General features: G+C 39.7%; 1 protein-coding gene across 4 annotated transcripts in view; it reads left to right on the top strand.

Moving 5' to 3' along the window:
- LOC110832482 (follistatin-related protein 5) overlaps positions 1-21,419 on the top strand; it is a 205,766-nt gene that overhangs the window by 175,081 nt on the left and 9,266 nt on the right. For 3 of the 4 annotated variants that reach the window (XM_022069531.2, XM_022069532.2, XM_022069530.2), the window contains exons 4-13: positions 10,037-10,264; positions 10,816-10,994; positions 11,472-11,612; positions 13,153-13,285; positions 14,654-14,938; positions 15,754-15,851; positions 16,861-17,056; positions 18,226-18,347; positions 19,530-19,667; positions 20,537-20,752. In XM_022069531.2, coding sequence (XP_021925223.1) covers positions 10,037-10,264; positions 10,816-10,994; positions 11,472-11,612; positions 13,153-13,285; positions 14,654-14,938; positions 15,754-15,851; positions 16,861-17,056; positions 18,226-18,347; positions 19,530-19,667; positions 20,537-20,752 — 1,736 coding nt within the window. The remainder of the gene's footprint in view (positions 1-10,036; positions 10,265-10,815; positions 10,995-11,471; positions 11,613-13,152; positions 13,286-14,653; positions 14,939-15,753; positions 15,852-16,860; positions 17,057-18,225; positions 18,348-19,529; positions 19,668-20,536; positions 20,753-21,419) is intronic. The other variant, XM_022069533.2, reaches the window with a different exon arrangement.

The raw sequence follows: 21,419 nt of genomic DNA on the forward strand, positions 1-21,419 counted from the left end.
ACTGTGCAAACGTCTGATAAAAGAGACCTAATGATCAATTTCCAACGATCATCTGCGAAATGACAATGATAACGAGAACTGTGGTAATCATTAAACTTCGTTTTTTCAAATTATATGTAAATATGTAGTCAACTAAACAATGTCTTCAGTCGATAGAACCTCGAAAGTATTTTGTAGCGTCTGTGAGATTATTACGGGTCTATAAGAGGATTGTACTAAAAACCAAGCATGTTTTTGTGGAAAAAAGTAATTCTTCTCCTATTAACATTATATTGATACTGTGCTATTTTTTCACGTTAAAACTTTTCGCATAACATTTTTAAATACTCTGTAGAAAGACGGACAGAAAGATATTAAAGTGAAAGCTTAGAATGTGGATTCAATGTTGAAAGATGAAGCCGTTTCCCTGATTCGGAACGGTTGAAAACGGCTGAGGGTCTAGGAGCGTTTAATCTAGCTAATTAAGTGACGCACGTAAGTCAGATGACGTATTCATCAAAATAGTTTTACAAATTACTGCCCACTTCGCTGAGAATTCATTGCTAATGTTATAAATATTTATGCAATAGACTCGGCACATCATCCAGATTACGGTTTGTCGGTTTTTAAAAACCGGTTTTTTTTTGGATAAATTTGAAAAATTCGAAAACCGGTTTTAGATACTAGAATTAATATGTAAAAATTAAAAATTTCAACAAAGAAATCTAGTGTATTTCCTCTAGCTTCAAAACTCGATATTATTAAGTTATCTGGAAAAATATTGTCTTGAATATATCCAAATTCTTGTATGGAAACAGATTCCGATGATGAATATATCGGAGACGGAGAAACCATTAATCAGGGCAATTCTCTAAAAGAAGACGTGGACAAATCAGTTCATAGGTTTCTTGAGGAACCTGAAGAAATAATATCAAATCCGAAGATACTGGAGGCCGAAATTACAGTATTTGAGACAACCAATAAAAGAACAAAGAATTTAGATTTGTTATTTGATGCCCTAAAAACGTTAAAACCAAGTTCAGTAGCCAGTGAGAGAGTATTTTCTATTTCAGGCAATTTTGTATCTAGAATAAGAACAAGATTAAGTAATCGTTCAGTGGACATTTTATGTTTTTTGAAATCATATTTCCTGAAGAAAAATACTAAATGAAATAAAAATTTATAAATTATATTTTGTACGAATTTTAGTTATTTTAGTTTTTTATTTGGTTTTGTATGGAGTATATTTTATTTTGTTATATTTTTGTAGTTCCATAAATATTAAGTAAACTGAAAATTTTAAAATAAGTATAAATATTTTTTTACTGTTTTAATTATTTTTTTGTAAAAATTCGAAAACCGGTTTAAACGGTTTTTAGAAATACTGGAATTCGAAAACCGGTTTAACCGGGTTTTTTTTTGAAATACTGGAATTCGAAAACCGGTTTTTGTATAAACCCTAATCCAGATCAAGCCATGGTTGTTTTAAAGTACTGTTCCATATTTTTCCTGGAGATTCAGACTTTGGTAATTGCAGGAATTTCTGTGGTTAGTTTCGTACCAGGAACTTTCCGAGTTTAAAGTGTGGGTGTTAACTACTAGAGAGCGACGCTCAGTCAAGTGCCATTTTGGGTCGTCTTGTCCCCAAGCACGCAATGCACGTGACAGGTGAAAGTGACTGCAGAGTTCTGCGTCATTGAACGCGTCGATTATCGAGATATCGCTGCGAGTACCCTCTGTCAGATACTCAATTAATATGAAAACAGGGTACACAAAAATAATTTCCCCCATAACGTTTGATAATGCCAATATGAGTTTCTGAGTGAACTAACTCTGTGTAGGTGTGGAGGTAAGAACGTAGATTAGATCTTTTTAAAAATAAAATGATGATGATGGGCTAGATACTTCGACGTAAGAAGGATGGATTAAACTGATAATTTAGGTCACTGCATAACGAGAAAGTTCTTCATTTATTCAGGTAATTCGGTAGCTTATTTTTAAGGATGTGAAATCTCGAATGTTACGATGTTTTGAAAGGTTGCCTCAGATACAAGAATTAACAAATACTTAGCTAATTTTAATGTCGAAATTCAGACAGTGGCGAATTTGAAGCCTGAAGATGAGATAGGAGAATGTTGGGCTGAAACCCAGGGAAATAATTGTGATACCCGATATTATCAATGATGCACTTTCGGATGCTTTTGTCAGAGATTTAGTTGGATTATCCTGTGGGATTTTTAGCTCCAGAATCAGCAGCAATTGGTGTGAATAAAATATCGAAACGTATGGAACACGGGGAAAATAAATAAATAAATAAATTAATTAATATATATTGTTTAAATATTGTCCGTCTAATCACAATAAATTCTTATTAATATTTTAAATGTTAAGTAATGTAATATTTTAATATTTAATAAGAATTTATTGTGATTAGACGGACAAGATTTAAACAATATATATATATATTTATTATATCACAATATGACGCAACTTTACCATCTCATTAATTAATTAAATCAATACAGCAGTAGTCATGTAAAGTCTGATGGACTGCAGTGTCGCCAACTCCTAAACGAAGTCCAATTTGCTGACTTTTTGTGTCCAGATAACGCACGTCATGAACCCGATTTGAACCTCCCGTCTGTCATGTGGATGGGTGCGCTTGGAGATCTTCAAGTGTCATTTCCGGTAGAACAACTAATAGTTCAGAAGTAGTACTCAGCTTGATTGATGGGCTGTTTAGCGACCTCGTGGCAGCTGATTGGGTTACTCGACGTCACCAATAGTTGGCTGTACTCGTCCGATAACCACTTTAGAGCCCCAGTGGCAGAAAAGATGATAATATTTTAAAACCTTTAACAGATTAGGCTTTGTAGCATGTTCCAATGTAGGATTAGGATACTTATGAAATCATTAATGGTTTTAGGGAACTTGGCAGGGCACCTTGAACGGGGGTCAAGCCGTCAGCAAGCCAGCGTTTACACAGAAAAACGAGGTAATTGGTTATATCCGTGCATCGAATGTGACTAGAACCTACGATCCCAGAGTTGGGTGGTCACGGCTAATAGTTCTCTGTGCTGTTGTTGTGGGTTTAAACTATGTCTCTGTGAAACTGAGTGGTTAACGAACAAACTGTTTGGCCATGGATCAGCGGTGAAATGACATTGGCGGGGGAAACCGAGTTACTCGCAGGAATATCTGTCCGAGACCCACTATGTCCGCCACAAATCCCACATGGTATGGTCCTGGTTCGAAACCAGGCATCCGCGGTTAGAACCCAGTGACTAAACCCCCAAGGTATGGCGCGGATCCGCGATCTGATGAAGATATTAAAATGGATGACGAAATAACAATAATAATTAGTTGATAATAACGATGTCTTAATATTTACCCAATATTTTAGGATTAATAGATTAAGAAGAATTGTGTGGACAAGGCATGTACATGTTTTGTGTAAAATCTGGATTGAGCAGACTGCTTAGAAGACCGAAATTGTGAGTGGGAGGATATTATTAAAAGGAATTTAAATATTTACCTGTTGTGGACATGTTAAATCCATTAAACTAATTGCTTGTAAACTGCAGTACCAGATTTCTGTCAACGCTGTTTTATAAAAGCAGGGAATTTCCTCTAAACTGGAGTCGTCTATGAACCGCTGAATCGAGCCCTCTGTGATGAAGTCAGATAATTGTCCGGTCTGAAGAGGGCTGAATGTTAGTCTGAAGACCTGGTGCATTTAGAGTTGTAGTGTGATTTCTCAGTCACTCCTTGGAAATTCATAGTTAATTTAAGTAGGCCACTGCCTATTCTTACCACAAAATCTAAGCTGATAAAGGACACCGTGGGGCCGTATTTATTTAGAAGCTGTTAGTAACTCAGCTCGCCAGTAATTTTCCCGCCTTTTATGAAACCCGAAGGTTTGAGTCCGCCACAGAATCCCGTTTTGATCCAACTGAATCCAGTCCGTACGTCCACATCCTGCTTCCATGTGGCCGCTGTACGATTTGCCCCTCCGTAAGATAATGGCCGCTTGGTCGCTGGGACCGTGGGTTCGAATCCCACTCAAGCCATGGATGTTCTTCTGTGTTGTGCTGTCCTGTAAATAGGTAGAGGCCTTTCGACGGGCCGATCCCTCGTCCAAGGAGTCCTGCCAAAATGTCTATAGATCAAGCCAACGAAAGTTGGGACCCGCAGTGCTCAGGCACTTGAAGAACGGGTCGTTCCCAGTATCCCAGTAAGATAATGAGACAGGTTACAGATTTGAGGTTCTCGCGACGGTGAGCACAAAGATGGCTGTCTTCAAGGTTGTAGCTATGAGTACTCATCACCGTGTTCATGGAGGCAGTATGGCCTCTGAAACGTTGGTTAACATCGACCAGACTACACAGCGCAACAACCCAGAAGACAGAAATCTTCATACTCATCGCCCTGATGACGGAGGCAGTATGACCTCTGAAACGTTGGTTAACATCGACCAGACTGCACAGCGCAACAACCCAGAAGACAGAAATCTTCATACTCATCGCCCTGATGACGGAGGCAGTATGACCTCTGAAACGTTGGTTAACATCGACCAGACTACACGGCGCAACAACCCAGAAGACAGAAATCTTCATACTCATCGCCCTGATGACGGAGGCAGTATGACCTCTGAAACGTTGGTTAACATCGACCAGACTACACAGCGCAACAACCCAGAAGACAGAAATCTTCATACTCATCGCCCTGATGACGGAGGCAGTATGACCTCTGAAACGTTGGTTAACATCGACCAGACTGCATAGCGCAACAACCCAGAAGACAGAAATCTTCATACTCACCGCTGTGAAAACCTCAAATCATACGTGTATTATATTCATATACAGTATAAATGTTCTGTACTCAGTTATTAATAAACTGTTTCAATAAGCAAATGTTGATAGTTTTGCTGCAAATAGTGGCCGTGTGGTTAAGCTTGTCCTATAGTAAATAAACAAGCTATAAAATTTCTAATAATTTTAATGACAAACCATTGTCAACTCAAACTTTTTCCGCAAATCGTGGTGATAATTATTATGAAGCAGGGAAGTTTTATTTGCTTTCACTTTTGTCATCTTCTGCTAACTTGGTATCATTTTAATAAGTTTATAAAAATCTTTATATGTGTGATTAAAATTTAGTGTAATTTGGAGTTGACATTTAATTAATATTTTAATGCTTATTTCTGATTTCACTCCATTTGTTATTCATCTCTGAAAATAATCTTTCAACAAAGGAGTTGGACACTGAAATGTTAATTATGATACTAGTTTAAACACATATGGGATATCCTTCATAGAATTAAATTGCCTAAAATCTAAAACCGCTTCTGTCTTACATCACTCAGAATATTTCCATCAGTGATTTCTTAAAAGAAATTCCTCGTACTTGTTAAATTCCTCAGGGCTATCATATCCTGCTGAAATTAAAAGAAATCTTTCCAACCCAAAGTTTTCGCATGTTTTTAAATGTTCCCATCTGTAAAATTATAATATTTTTCCAAATAAAAAAAAATCTTACATGAAACCAAAATAACATTTTCTGTTATTTTGTCCTGTTCATTTGCAGTCAATTTCTTAATAAAATCTTTTGTCTCACTCTCTACAAAACCATCTGATATTATTGACAGCATTTTGTTTCTGAAGAATTCTACTGCATTTCATGATTCAGTCTGTAACGCTCAAAGGGGCTAAGACATTGTCCACAAAGGCCTCAGCATTTGTTATCCCACAGGATAATTTCCTTCCTGTTACGGAATCGCTGAAAATATGACGTCTTAATTTTGTATTGGAGTCATTTTTATACTCTCTGCTTCTCGTTATGGTAGCATATAGTAAGTTCACTCGATATAACTGCGCGCTGTTCACTAGTTCCTTCCTTTACAAAGAAAGAAATAGTTATTTTACCTTCAGTAACCTTTACAAGTCTCAGCGTCGTGTCTTTTGCAACGCAGTGGGAGCACGTCTGACGTCACTTTCACCAATGTATAATAAAATTCTCTTGCAACGAACTCAGTTCGCTTTCATGCTATTATTACTTACACTTTTTACCCGCGGAAACTGTTCTTCGAACTTATATAAGAAGATGCAGGGTTGTTTTCAATTTTCGTGGAAGAGAATCCCTCATGTTTGGTGCAATGAACGTCGTTGTACGAGGTGCGATCGGAAAGTTTCTAGACTGTGTCAATAGAGGGCGAACCGGATGTAGTACGAACTTCTGCCGCTAGGGGGTGCGGCCTACATTCATAGTGAATCAGTGTGCCAGCCGGCATCATCGAATTAGCATTTGTTTCTTAGTTACGGGCGTTTTGGTAGTGCATTACACCGACCCTCCTGCGATTTCGGAATGGCATGTGCATAAAATTTTGCCAAAGACTCGCCAAAACGGCTACGGAAACCTATGAAATGCTAAAGCAAGCATTTGGGGAGTCAGCAATGGGTCGTGCACAAACTTTTGTGTGGCATTCACGTTTTAAAAATGGCCGAACCTCTGTCGATGATGACGAGCGTTCTGGACGACCATCTTCGAGCACAACGCCCGAAAATGTTACGAAGATTCGGCAGACCATTCACGAAGATCGACGTCGTACCATCAACGACTTGTGCGACATTGTTGGGATAGGCTATGGGACCTGTCAGCTGATTCTAAAGGAAGAACTCCACATGCGACGCCAAGGCTCCTGTCTGAGGACCAGAAGCAGAATCGACTTCTCGTTTGTCAGGAGCTCAAAGATCTTGCAAGAACCGACCCCAACTTCCTTTCTAAGCTCCGTGTGACTTCTTCCTCTTCCGAAAGATGAAAATTCAGCTAAAGGGAAGGAGATTTGAGACGATAGAAGAGATTCAGGCAGAATCGCAGATGGTGCTTGACAGGCTGACAAAGAAAGATTTCCAGGGATGCTTCCAGGCTTGACAGCGGCGCTGGGATCGTTGTGTTCACTCCCAGGGGAACTACTTCGAGGGTGATGGATGAATTTAATACCTGAGATAAGTGCACGGGTTTTTATAGGCGCAGTCTAGAAACTTTCCGATCGCACCTCGTATCTATACGGTATACAAGCGGACTACAGCGTTCTCTGTATTCCACAGACAAAGCAAATGTAAATAGAAACTAGGCATCTTCCGTCTCTCCAAGATCGCGCCAAAACGTTTGCAATGCGATGCTCCAAATCGCTGAAATTGAAAATAAATTCCGAGTTCTGCCTCGTAAAATTACATTTAGGGTACAATGAAAAATACCATGTTTTTGAAGAGTAGTATCATGTTTAAACGGGGAAATTTTTTCTGTCTCAAATACGGTAAATTCCTTCGAGTACGTGTGGCAACACTAGCTCCCGTCTATCCAGTAACCCGTACGGGTTTCTCCCCTTTACAACCCACGCATACAAACATCCTCTCGTCTCGTCGGCGCTACGTAACTTCACACTTGACAGAGCTTCAATTGTCTATGAATTAATACTTCGTACACTAATTAATGCACTTGCCACTAACGTCGCTCTTGAGTAGTTGCCACTCGTGTTTCGTATTCGGTAGATTCTGTCCTTGAACTCGGTGGTCGGCTGTTTTCATTGATTGGTACTATTATCCACAATCGCTTCGTTCCCAGTCCTTATGAACTTGCTAAAGCGTCTTAAAATAAACCTATAAATGAGAAATAAGGTCCGCCCAGTTGTCAGGCCTGTCAATTATACAAATTACTACCAACCTTCGTCCCGTTGCCTGCACACGACTGTATTTCTACGGATGAAAATAATTTGCGGGCGCTGTCTGGTGGTGATAGCTGCCATTAAAAATGCGAAATGAGTCCACGGTATATGATATTTTGGTCGTAGAAATTGACAGAAGCGAATCTGAGTATAGGGTTCCCATAAAGGACGGAAGGATTCGAGAAACGTTTATCTTATTAATCTTTCTGATCATCCGAAACGTAGACATGCCTTTGAATATCATACGAGGTGCGATCGGAAAGTTTCTAGACACCACCTATAAAAACCCGTACACTTATCTCAGGTATTAAATTCATCCATCACCCTCGAAGTAGTTCCCCTGGGAGTGAACACAACGATCCCAGCGCTGCTACCAAGCCTGGAAGCATCCCTGGAAATCTTTCTTTGTCAGCCTGTCAAGCACTATCTGCGATTCTGCCTGAATCTCTTCTATCGTCTCAAATCTCCTTCCCTTTAGCTGAATTTTCATCTTTGGGAAGAGGAAGAAGTCACACGGAGCTTAGAAAGGAAGTTGGGGTCGGTTCTTGCAAGATCTTTGAGCTCCTGACAAACGAGAAGTCGATTCTGCTTCTGGTCCTCAGACAGGATGCGTCGCATGTGGAGTTCTTCCTTTAGAATCAGCTCACAGGTCCCATAGCCTATCCCAACAATGTCGCACAAGTCGTTGATGGTACGACGTCGATCTTCGTGAATGGCCTGCCGAATCTTCGTAACATTTTCGGGCGTTGTGCTCGAAGATGGTCGTCCAGAACGCTCGTCATCATCGACAGAGGTTCGGCCATTTTTAAAACGTGAATGCCACACAAAAGTTTGTGCACGACCCATTGCGAACTCCCCAAATGCTTGCTTTAGCATTTCATAGGTTTTCGTAGCCGTTTTGGCGAGGCTTTGGCAAGAGATTCAGGCAGAATCGCAGATGGTGCTTGACAGGCTGACAAAGAAAGATTTCCAGGGATGCTTCCAGGCTTGGCAGCGGCGCTGGGATCGTTGTGTTCACTCCCAGGGGAACTACTTTGAGGGTGATGGATGAATTTAATACCTGAGATAAGTGTACGGGTTTTTATACGCGCAGTCTTGAAACTTTCCGATCGCACCTCGTAGAAGAATAAAACCTAAACCGATATCATTTCTCGTTATGGTAATATCTAGAGCTATTCTTTTAAAATATATTCTCCAGGATTTTTTCTTTCGTTACGAATGTATGCTACTGTACTGAGTAAGAAGATGATTACTAGGCGGAAGTCCTTAGGAAAGAAGACAACTCAAAGACTGATCTTATCAACTCCACTCGACCTGAGTTTCATATTATCCTCGCTAGGTACATTGTCCTCGTACGTTTAGCAAGCTTAGGATGGGATACCATACCCTGCCATGGCACGACACGATACACCATAGCATTCCACGTGAAAGCTCTTGGGACACTTTTTGACAGATTGGGACATGTTTGGACAAACTTGAGCAGTTTAACAGGTTAGGTAAGCCTAGACTTAGGTTTGGTTTGGTTCGGTTCGGTGTGGTCAGGTTACGTTATGTTTAGTTAGGAGAGATTAGGTGAGGTTAGGTTGGGTTAGGTAAGATTAGGTTAGGTTAGGTTTGGTTTGGTTTGGTTCGGTTAGGTAAGGTTAGGTAAGATTAGGTTAGGTTAGGTTTGATATGGTATGGTTTTTTCATTCGTTTGGTTAGGATACATTTGTTTTTGTTGGGTTAGGTTAGGCCAGGTAAGGTTGGTTTATTTTATGTTGTGGGGTTAGGTTTGTTTTGGTCTTGTTTGGTGTCGTTATCTTAAGGAATTTCATCGTATCGACGTTCGGCGTCATTTTTCTAACGTCGTCTAGATTGGTATTTCGAGTGTCACCTGCACTAAACGTGGCCTCACGTTCTCACCTATGATTTGCCAAACGGCTGTCGTGCACCGAGCTTCAGCTGATGGAAGCTTCACCACAATTACTCCCTCTCCGTAATTGAAACTTTAAAAGCAACTTGCATAGTCTGTTTTAATTAAAAGGAAAAGCTCCCAGCCTCTCAATCTGGCCAGCATTCCACCTCGGCTGTTGTAAAACACTTTATGGCTTCGTGCATTATTAAGGTGTGTTGCCGTCTCCACAAAAGCCTGCAGCCCAGTTAAAATTCCAACAACTAATTCTATTAAGTTCCATTTTATTACTGTCCTTTTACTGATGTTTTGGAGCTTCAATTTCTCTCTATTTGTGACTTTTCACAACAGAATGATACGTATTTATTGAGCCCTGGAGTTCCATGACGGGTGTACTCGTAATTGCACGCCGTTCCTATGTGTGTTGGTTGTGTCCACAGACCCATGCCTTGTGAAGTATTGTGGTAAAGGCCGGGAATGTCAGTTGAGTCGCGGGCTGGCAGAGTGCGTCTGCCAGCGGCGATGCAAAAGACACCAGAAGCTCGTCTGCGGGACGGACGGTCAGCTGTACGCAAACCACTGCGAACTGCATCGCACTGCGTGCCTGGAGGAACGAACCATTGCCGTGGACCACGCGTACGAATGCATGAAGCAGGGACCCCAACCCGGTGAGTAAATAACTCATCAGCACCTACGAAGATTGTAGGAGCCGAATAATATCTCGCAGGGTCAACCATTTGTCAGTAATGCGAATTGTCTCTATAATGGCAGTTCTATAAACATGCCTCACGCTTTCCCAGTGTTTGTCAGTGAAAAGAAAAATACACAAACGCGGCAGAGTTGATTCATCGCTGGTGTTGCGTCATTCACAGGTGTGCTGCTTTCTGAAAGATGTCACTGTAATTATGGTGAGTGAATCTGTGCAGTTACTTCCGAAATAATCCTACCGTTTGTGAATGGCTTTCAGAGAATAGTGTGACAGTATTTGAACTGGGTTAATGTAGCTTCGAACAGGGACTGTTAAAAGTTTGTTTCGTGGCTATTGGTAAATATTTTATGCATGACAGAATGTAATGGTCTAGTGACGAAACATCACCTCATCTGATCTTGTCATTAATGGATTCAGTAGTTGCAACAGATGCTCTGAGCTTGTGAAATGAAAAAAAGAAAATTTAATTTTATGTAAATGATGGATGAATCGTGGCGTTGTTAATTTCAGACAAATCAGAAGACCCCAGTGTTCTAGAGGTGACGTCATTGTCTGCTGTACCCACTGCCGTCCATAATGAAACGCTTACACCCCTGCCGTATAACCCGGAGGAAAACGAGGCGGAACCGGAAACTGACATTTACTACGATAAGGACGATTGTACCATCCAAGAGTACGAGATAATGAAGGTTCGACTCGGAACAACGAAGTTTCACATTTCAGGATTTAGTATCGAAATCTACTTTTATTTGTGAAATGTAACCTCTATGATACGACTGTATAATTCTCATGTATTAAGTAAGAATGACGAGGTCGTAACACGCATGAGGAAATAAAAAAAAATCCACTAAAATTCCTCTCTTGGAAACCCCAGCTGTAGGAGACTAGAAATGAAAAGAAGGATATTGTTAAATATATGTGAGGTTATGTGTGTTTGTGTGTGTGTGGTGGAGATGTATGCCAGATTTAACTGTCCCAATTTATGGCTTGGCTGCAATTTATGTGATCACAGTGGCTGGAAATTTCTTTACAAGCCTCACAGTCGGTCAGTTTGTTGTCAGGTTTCTTCCTGATCCATTGGAAACTACATTGGTGCCCTCATTGCAAGCATTCTTAAGCTCAGCAGTAGTTGTCCAATTCACTTTGCTCTTGATTTGCTGCTGCAGGACAATTTGCTCCTGTACAATCATGCCAAGCTGATGGCGGAGGACAACCACAGCTCAGGGAAGGAGTACTTGGTGAGCATCATGTTCAGTCACTATGACCAGAACAACAATGGGGCACTGGAGAGAGAGGAGCTGGAACAGGTATGTTTCCAGACTGCTGTGTGACTGCCTGTCTTCATGTTTCATCTTCAAAAAACTACTAAATGGATTTAAATGCATTTACTGTTTGGGGAATCTTCACTATAAAATTGCAAGTGAACTTTATTTTGGTCTAATATAATATTTATTGACTCCACGATTTTAAGAGGCTACACTTTATTTACCAAGAAATATACTAAACACATTGAAACATAGGAATTATATACATCCTCAATCATACAGCACTGCTCCTATGTAATATAGGTGTTCTCAGTATGAAGTTAGTGTGCAGAAAGTACTTAGATGAATGCACATCTGAGATTGACTCACAGACAAAACCATCAGAGTGGTGCAACAGATTTCACAACACTGGTGGTCTTTTGCACACTGACTCACCGGGAACTTCTGAAGCAGAAGTTGAACACATAGAACATTCTTTTATGTGCAGCCTGAAGAGGTCTGTGAGAAATTTCAACTGAGAAATGCAAATAAATAAGTCAGCTGTGCGCACAGTTTTGTGTGAAAGGATACATTTACATGCAGACAAACTGCTGCTATTTCAGAGTATTACAGAGGAAGACAAAGTGATATGCTTCTGTTTCGCTACTTGTGTTCGGTATCAGCTAGCAGAGAATGAAGATTACCTTGCAGCTGTTCTTTTCACTGATGAAGCCACTTTCTGCACCAGTGGTGTGATAAACAGGCACAGTTGCCACATATAGTGAGAATCCAAGAGAAATCGTCTTTCATGCTCGTGACTTGGCAGAAATCAATATACTTTTTTTCTTCTGAGGACGCTGTTAATGCTACCACATGCCTTCTCGCAAGTATAGCAAGAACGAGTTGCGGTGTTTGAACAAGACAGTGCCCATTCTCATAATTGTAACGCATTTGTGATATAACTTGTGGCTGGATTGTGTGAGAATGCCCAGTCCCTTGACTTTGATTCCTCTTAGTTTCTTCTTTTGAGGTTATGTTAGGAATGTCATCTGTTGATCTGCACATCACTCACAGATGTTGATATTTGTGTGTGATGAAACTGAGTGCAGATGTATATCTGCTATGCCACTATGGAAACCCACGTAGAAATTGACTAACACAAATTCTATAAGATAAGCTTAATTTCGGTGTCTAATGTTGCTCAGTATCTGTATTGTTTTGTAAACTGTAACCTCAAAAAATCTCTGGGTTGCCGACTGGGTGTACTATATAGCAAATTAAATATTTAAGTTTAGTAATGATAGTACAGTGTAATATTTATACTGTTAATTAATTGTTAAAAATAAAGAGTAAATGAGCTTCAAGACCAGTGTAAAATCATACAGAATATATAAGAAAGTGTCTGCGGGGTGAGTACCTTCAAATAAGCTACAAACCTTATATATTTTAAGTATGTCATTCATTCTGTCTCGCATTTATGCTGTGTAACGTGCGCAGTGAAGAAAGTGTCTTTAGTAAGGCAAAGAACAGAGTTTGGCTCTCAGTGTGGTAGTGACAAACCTTGAGGTCCCGATTTCACTTTCTTGCACGCCGCTGTTCGCAGATTGCTGGTCGGGAACATCTGAACCAGCTGGCCAAAGGCTGCAGTCTTGGCCACATGCTTTCTTTTGATGATACCGACAAAGATGGCCGCCTCAACATAAATGAGTTTTATATGGCGTTTAGTAAGTTATACAGTAAGTTGCTTCACCTGCTTAAGCTGCTTGGTTTTAACTTAGCATAATTACTGGAGCTTCCGTCAGGTAGGTCCAGTGAGATCCTGCTTTTTTATGTAATGGTCGACTCTTGCGCCCCAAAACATGAAGTCCTCTGATCAAGTAAGGCTTTGATTGAGGTTTTCGAAACATCTTCCTTTTTACGGTGCAATGTTGTTAGCCTTGCGACCAACCCCGAACCTGGAGGACCAGGGTACCTGTCTTAGTCTGACCTCTCCCCCTCGACCAATCTGGCTAGGGAGGCCCTACCAGTAGCTCTTGGGTCACTGAGGTTCTCGAGCCCCACCACCACGACAAGGTGCAGGTACCATTAAGTGGGGCAGATTTTCTTTTCTGCCTGTAATTATAAATGCAGGAAATAACTGCCATCATTAAGATACATTAGCATTATAGCTGAGTATAACCTAAAGTATTCTCATATTGCCACACTTGTAATCGTTGACTTACAAACAGTAATTCATGTAATTTACAGGTGAATTTAGTATCTGTATGCATTATGGAATTTATATGTCTAGCTCCAATGGTTCATTAATTATTCTGTTAAAATAAAAGTAAAGATGTTGTGCACATAGAAGAAACAAGAAATTTATTCACATTTTTTGTTGGGAAACCTCACAGGTACAGACCACCTGGAAGATTAAGATTAGATCACATGATAATAGTAAAATGAAATTTAGAGAATTGAGGATATGACCTAAATTGAATTATCTCAGAACAAGGTCTCAAGACAACTTTTTGTGGTAGTGATGACTAACCTTAAAGATTTACTAATGAAGAGAACTTAATCAGTTGATAAAATAACCAATGCTTAAGGAGAAGGTTGCTTGATTTGTTATTGAAATTGAACACTGATGAAAATTATCCTTTGGGATGATAATCAGGACTTATTTAATTTGTAAATGAAAAGTGCACAAGTGTTGGACCTGCATGAGTCTGACTGCTTTCTGGTTGCTATTGTTCCGAGTATCTGGTTCTTGTAGGTGCTGAGCTTTAAACATATCCTGAGTGTGATTATGAAAGGTTTTAATGTGTACTTATATTACTCTTTGCCATAAGATATAGAAATTATTCAGTGAATAATTTTCATTACTCATGAGAAGCAGTAAGAGGTTTTATGAACCGATTTGCTCATATTTGTCTGCCCCCACCACTTCGCTCACACCAGTGAACAATATGCTTATTTTTAGATTAACGTATTTTCCATTTGTGAATGTTTTTAAGGGTTGAAACTTTCTTTGTGCGAAAGAAATGCATCAAGATTGTGGTATGACTGATTTTGTCATGGGCAGGTTATCAGCTCCAATCATAGATACGGTCGTACATTCACAGGCGTGTCAGTGGTGTCGCTAGACAAGGCCCTGGAGGTAAATCACCTATCAGCACGTGTTGGAGACAATGTTGAGATCAAGTGCGACGTGACTGGGACGCCGCCGCCTCCCATCGTGTGGCGACGCAACGAGGCTGATCTGGCAGCTCTCAATGAAGATGAGGTGCGGGTGTTCAATGACGGATCCTTGTACTTGACCCGAATCCAGCTGATTCATGCTGGAAACTACACGTGCCACGCGCAGCGTAACAAGGATGTTGTACAGACACATGTGCTTACAGTGCATAGTAAGTGTTACTCAGTTGTAAAATGTGGAGACCCATCCGTCCATATATATCGTATCAATAGCTTTCTTAGAAATGTAAATGAAATTTTATGCTTAGCTTGTACATTTTGATTCTGGTGTTGTGGATTGTTATGCGTGCATGTATACCAACGTGCAAAGCTAGAATTGTAATTATTTTTATAGTGTATTACATTACTGTTACAAATTCCAATTCAAATATTTCTGTTTGTTTGGAAATTTCAATAAAATCAAAAACAGTTTTATTTTATATTCATTTTTTCAACAGATGTTTGTGTGCAAGGAATTCAAATTAATCCAGTTAAAAAAATTAAATAAATAGATGTAAAAAAAATCTTGGGACACAAAGGATTGATGATATCAAAAGGAGGGAGGGGGTCATCTTGTCAGTAATTTTGGGAATCTCTTCTTCAGATAGATTCTAGTTCATATTGTTCACTCATGATAAGAACCATGTTTTGCAGCATAACAAAATGAGAAAAAATTTGTTTGTATTTTAGTATTCATGAATATAGATCGGATGATAATGGTTTCAATCAGAATAAGAGCAGGTGCGTTCATATTTTGTTATTCCCACACAGAATTAATGTACTGCAAATGAGTAGATGGAGGACATCATTGTTTTCTACTCAGGAAGAAAGAAACTGAGGGAACAACCTCAGTAAATTTGTCTTTGGTAATCATCTGCATTAACGCAGAATGAAGTGGCATATCACCCACAACTGTGTTGTGTTTAGTCACAGTAAACTTCAGATTTTATGTGTTCACACAAATGTAAAGCAGGAAATTTGTTTTCAGCCATTCCGGAAGTAAAAGTGACTCCACGGATTCAGTCTCAGCGACCAGGCAAAGAAGCATCAATGTTCTGTCATGTGATTGGAGAACCTTTTCCCAAAGTAAGTCTCGGCATTTTGATATCTGGGCCAGTTTTTGAAATTTGTGCAATAAAATACAAGTTCTCTACTTTGACAACTAAAAACCTCATCATGTTTTATTTCCAATAGTGTAAATTCTTGTTCCTCATGAACATGTGCATAATAGCAATATAGAAATTATAAAGCAAACATAAAACAATAACATAATTGAAGAGAAACTCAGGAACTTTAATCTGGTGTCCAAGTAATATTCAGAGAGCTTGGGAGCTTTTAAAGGTGAATTTTAAAATACTTTGTTTATGTGTCATTCCCTGTCTCAAGAACAAAAGTCTGTTAAATGGTACAGCAGACTGCTGAAGTTCTGTTTCTTACCAAGAACATTAAGTTTGGTAAAGGCGTTGCTACAAATTAGTTTATATTTTTGTTGTAGTGAACACTGGAAAACTATCAGATTCCAGGATGTATATTTTAGGAAACAATGAAGTTATTATGGTTATGGCTTGTACAGCATGCCCTGTGACTGTGGTAAAGTTTAAATAGGGCAGACTGGCCATTCTTCTTCTTCTTCTTTGGCTCTCCGGTCCATATTCGGTCCATGGCTTCCTCAATTCTCCTCTTCCATTCGGTCCTCTGTTAGGTCCGTCTGTCCGTGGCTTTGATTGAGGTTTCGAAACATCTTCCTTTTTACGGTGCAAGGTTGTTAGCCTTGCGACCAACCCCCAACCTGGAGGACCAGGGTACCTGTCTTAGTCTGACCTCTCCCCCTCGACCAATCTGGCTAGGGAGGCCCTACCAGTAGCTCTTGGGGTCACTGAGGTACTCGAGCCCCACCACCACGACAAGGTGCAGGTACCATTAAATGGGGATTAAGAGTATACTGTGTGGGTACTGTGGTGATGGATTTTTGAGAGGGCTGGAATATTGTAGGACTGATCAGTTTTTTATGTCCTTAATCTCAGCATATTTACTTGGTGGATGTTATAATATTACATAAGCTGTTTCTTTGTTAATACCTGAATGTTTCATGTAGGTGGAGTGGCTGAAGAATGACGAGCCACTCAAACTGGATGTGCCACACAAGTACAAGATCATCGGCAACGGCACGGAGCTGCAGCTGCACAAGATAGCGTACGCTGACACGGGCGCTTATATGTGCCAGGCAACCAGCGTCGGTGGCATGACTCGTGACATCTCGTCACTGGTGGTGCAAGAGGACCCTACCCCCAGTGAGTGAACAGTTCATGAACACTCTTTTTATGTTAGTTATGAAAGTTTCTCACTGAGGTAATAGAAAGGAAATCTGTGAAATATGTTTACAGCATTACAGCGTACTTTCCAAACCTTTAAATACAGAGGTACTTGTGCAGGATTGCTCCTACACAGGTTCAATCTAACAGATCACTGATAATTCTTTCACCGAAGTACTCTCTGTGCGTGATGTGATTACTAAAATAAATGCAATACAAATATGATTTATTGTTTTTATATGTAAAAAATTAACATTTTGCACTTTCACTTATCTTTGTATGCATCATATGGGTGCATAAGCAAAATTATGATTTAGGATTTTGTTTACTTTCTGATCCAGATATGTATATTAAACAGATTGCAAAGAAAAATTTTACTTTGACATAAAATCACAAAAAAATATGTGTTCTTAAATCACTTTTTCTTTGTTACCTTTTTTGTGGCAGTTTATTTTATTCAGATATTCCACATTTATATCCGAAAGAATTGTCTCAGCTGTAAAATATGAAAAAGAGAAACTTTATCTTTCTGGTACCCACTGTCTCTAAATCTTATCTTCACACAGTATAGCATAGTATTCTCTCTAGAACGATAGAATGCCATGTGTTTGCATTCTCTTTGTACAGACAGACAGACAGAAAGAAGAATCTGTTATTATGTAAAACAGGTGGATAGTGTAGGATATTTCTGTTCATGGGACATGCATTCCATTTGAAATACAATTGGACAAGAAAGTTTATTTTACAGGTTATTCTCTTTTAAGTTGCTATTATACTTCAAAGTACTCCCACAATATCGATTTCGTCAACACCATGGTCCTCGAGAAGACAACAAGATATATATGGACCTCAAAATAAAAGAGGCGGTCGAGATCAAGCTCCACCGAAGCAACTTCAACAGAGAAGGAGGGTTCATGCTTGTGCGATCATGGGACCTGGTAATCAACTTACTCTGGCAGCATAGAGTTCCAGCGGTAGAAAGGCAACACCCCAGCACGCCGCACATTCCAACTCCCCCACCAAATGCCGCGCGGAGACCTGCATGAGTCCTGGACATTTAAAACAGTTCGCGCTACGAGTATTTATGGTAATGGGTCTGAAAATGAAGCTCTAAGCTCTAGCTCTATGATGGATTTTTGCTGTTGTAGCTGCACCCAATGAGGAGCGACGCTTCTTCTCTTTCCATGACTGGGGCGTGTCTGTGTATGAACCCATGGCTTGCAGACTGTACCACCAGATACAGGCTACAGACATTATTCCTGGCACCCAGGTGAATAATATTAATATTGCTGATGCTACTGCTGTTAATTTTACCATTCAAAATATGTTTGTGCCTGTGAATTAAGTACCTTAGTCGTATGGTGAAATATGACACATTTTAACTGAAGTAACGTTTTGCAATCTCTTTATTTAATGTCATCCAGAAGTTCTGTTTGGTTGCATGGTAGCTTCTATGAATAGACATTAGTTTTGTTATTGTTATTATTGTTGTCGTTCTTGTGAGTTGATTACAGAATTAGCTTCTGGCAAATTTATTAACCCTTATCTGATCCTGAAAGAATTTGTATGTCACCCAAATTTGCTGTTGCTCATTGATGTTGGTCAATATTATCAGTTTAACCTTACATTCCCATACAAGGTAGATTTTCTTGTGTGGCTAAGCAGAACGTCATTAACACAACGACTTTTCTAAAATGTTGCCAGTTTTCATTTAACTTCGTGGAGTTTGAACTTGTGTGTAAGATATTAGTAAATAATTAATTAAGTTCATCTGTTTGCACAACAAATAAAGATATGTTATTATATTTATTCAATAATTACAGTTATTTCAATGAATCATAATCTCCTTAGGCTATTATTATATGTTTAATAAGCGTATTACAACATAATTAATAATTGAGATTTATTGGATATGATACAGTGGTTAATGTCCTTTGCTGATTGGGCAAGATCACATGTCATAGCATTCCCAGTGCATCTACAACATTGGAAGAACAGTGGTGCCTCGTATGGCAGGCAGGCATTACCTTGAAGATTTCTGTCTTCTGGGTTGTTGCATCATGTGGTCTGGTCGATGTTTACCAACGTTTCAGAGGTCAAACTGCCTCCGTCATCAGGGCGATGAAGATTTCTGTCTTCTGGGTTGTTGCGCTGTGTAGTATGGTCGATGTTTACCAACGTTTCAGAGGTCAAACTGCCTCCGTCATCAGGGCGATGAATATTCATTGCCCTGATGACGAAGGCAGTATGACCTCTGAAACGTTGGTTAACATTGACCAGACTACATGACGCAACAACCCAGAAGACAGAAATCTTCATACTCCCTGCTGTGGAAACCTCAAATCTTACATAGGCATTACCTTGTTTATTTTTATAATCTTAGCATAAGATGAAACCTAGTTGTAGATGCAAGAATTGCTTTTGGTGTTAACGTAGTTGTGCTGTATCATAGGAATATGTCTGTGGAGACAAGGGAGTGAACTGCAGCTGGGGACACGCTATCAATGTTGCCAACCGTTACGTGTATGTGGCTCAGCCCCATAAGGACCGAGTGCTGGTCATCAGCAAAATCCAGATGGTAGTTGTGGATGTGAGTATCATTATGTTACCCATAAGTCAAAGCTCCCTACTACCACCAAGATCTGCACCGGCGGCAGCTGCAGGCACTTTTTCATCTGTGATACTGAGGATGAGAGTACACAGGTGCAGTTATACATCCCACAACTGCCTCTAAAAGTATACATTGTGGTGGTAGTAGCTACAGGTGAGAGAAAACTTATTGTAAAGGCCATGCATATTATTTTTATCTTTAAAGTACTAATTTATTTATGTAACTGTTCATATATCTACCAATGTAACTAGCAATTTGGCAGCGGAACTCAAAGGTTCAATATTGCCAATATCGAAGCCTACCATTGGTCATGATCCTGAGGCAATCACAACCAAATCCGATGCTCACAATGTATTTCCCTGAAATTCATCCTACTAGTTAACTAACTTTGTTGTAGAAGAATTCTCAGGTGCTACATTACTAATTATAAAGATACTTTCTAAACACGATCGTTGCTTATTTGATTCATTCCCGATACTCACAGCATATTTCCCTAAGATCCGTCTTAATGTTTCCCACATCTTCTGCTTGGATTAACAAGAGATTTATTTATGAAAACTCTGTTTGCATTCCTTGTTTCTTTTCTACTTGTTACATGCTTAGCCCATCACTTATTTACTTCTTTGCCATTGTGAATTTATTTGGTATGCACAAATTTCTTTTAAAGTGCATCTTTATTTCCATTTTAGTGATTATAAAAGTACATACTCAGTACTGGTAAAATAAGTTACTTTTGGCAATATCTCAGATAATTGTATTAAATTATATTAGAAACAGGTAATGGAAAACCCCTGTAAATGTTCTAAACAAAGAATTTGTAATGTTTGGACTTTTGTTGACATGCGTAGGTTGTAGTGACAGACAAGTACCCTGTGGAACTGCACTATGTCCCACACCTTGACCAGGTGTGGGTTCTGAACTGGCGCAGCGAGCATAACCAGGGCATCAAGACGATCCAGATCATTCGGGATGCAGCCCAGAAGAGAAAGCATCACACAGTGCATCCTGAGCCCATTGATGGGCAATTTGACCTTGTGCAGGGCCTGTTCATGCCTCCTATACAGGTATCATCAAATGCGTGCATCTCAGGCCCATACTAAAAAAAATAATTGATCATGTGGGACAATAAAATTTTGTATGAAATTATACTATCTTGACTCCTTCACATTTGATAAGGTCTTGGGTTTGATTATCAGTCTGGAGATCATTTATAACAACTTAGATTTCTGCGCTTTTCTGCAGTCCCTCCAAACAAGTGCTGGGATATTACCATTTATAGGCCATATTTACTGGCTTCCACGACCATCCAAATTCATCATGTAAAATTACAACATGGTGGCTGCCTGGGAAAGAAAATAAAAGTGTAGATATGACAAGGATTTGATCGTGCAACCCGATGTTTACAAGTCACGTACACTGCCACAGAGCTAATGTATGATTCTGAGTAAGAATGGAAAGGTGTAATCCATACCAAAATACACACAAATTATGAGTTTTTAATAAAATATTGCTGGCCGCAGTGGCCAAGCGGTCTGAGGCATTGATCTCATGCGCCTGGCCGCTAGGACCTTGGGTTCGAGTCCCACTCAAGGCAAGGGTGTTTGTCCGCGTACTTTCTCTTCCAGTCTGATGGATAAAGACTGGCCACTGAGGGTAAGGCAAAACCACCGTGCTATCTTCACAAGGAAAACCCCTGTAAAGGGAGGGGGGGGGGTGCCAACCAATCCTAGG

The sequence above is a fragment of the Zootermopsis nevadensis genome, unplaced genomic scaffold (assembly GCF_977971745.1).
Source record: "Zootermopsis nevadensis isolate Lab colony 2312 unplaced genomic scaffold, Znev_1.0 Znev_ptg000030l, whole genome shotgun sequence".
Lineage (NCBI taxonomy): Eukaryota > Metazoa > Arthropoda > Insecta > Blattodea > Termopsidae > Zootermopsis > Zootermopsis nevadensis.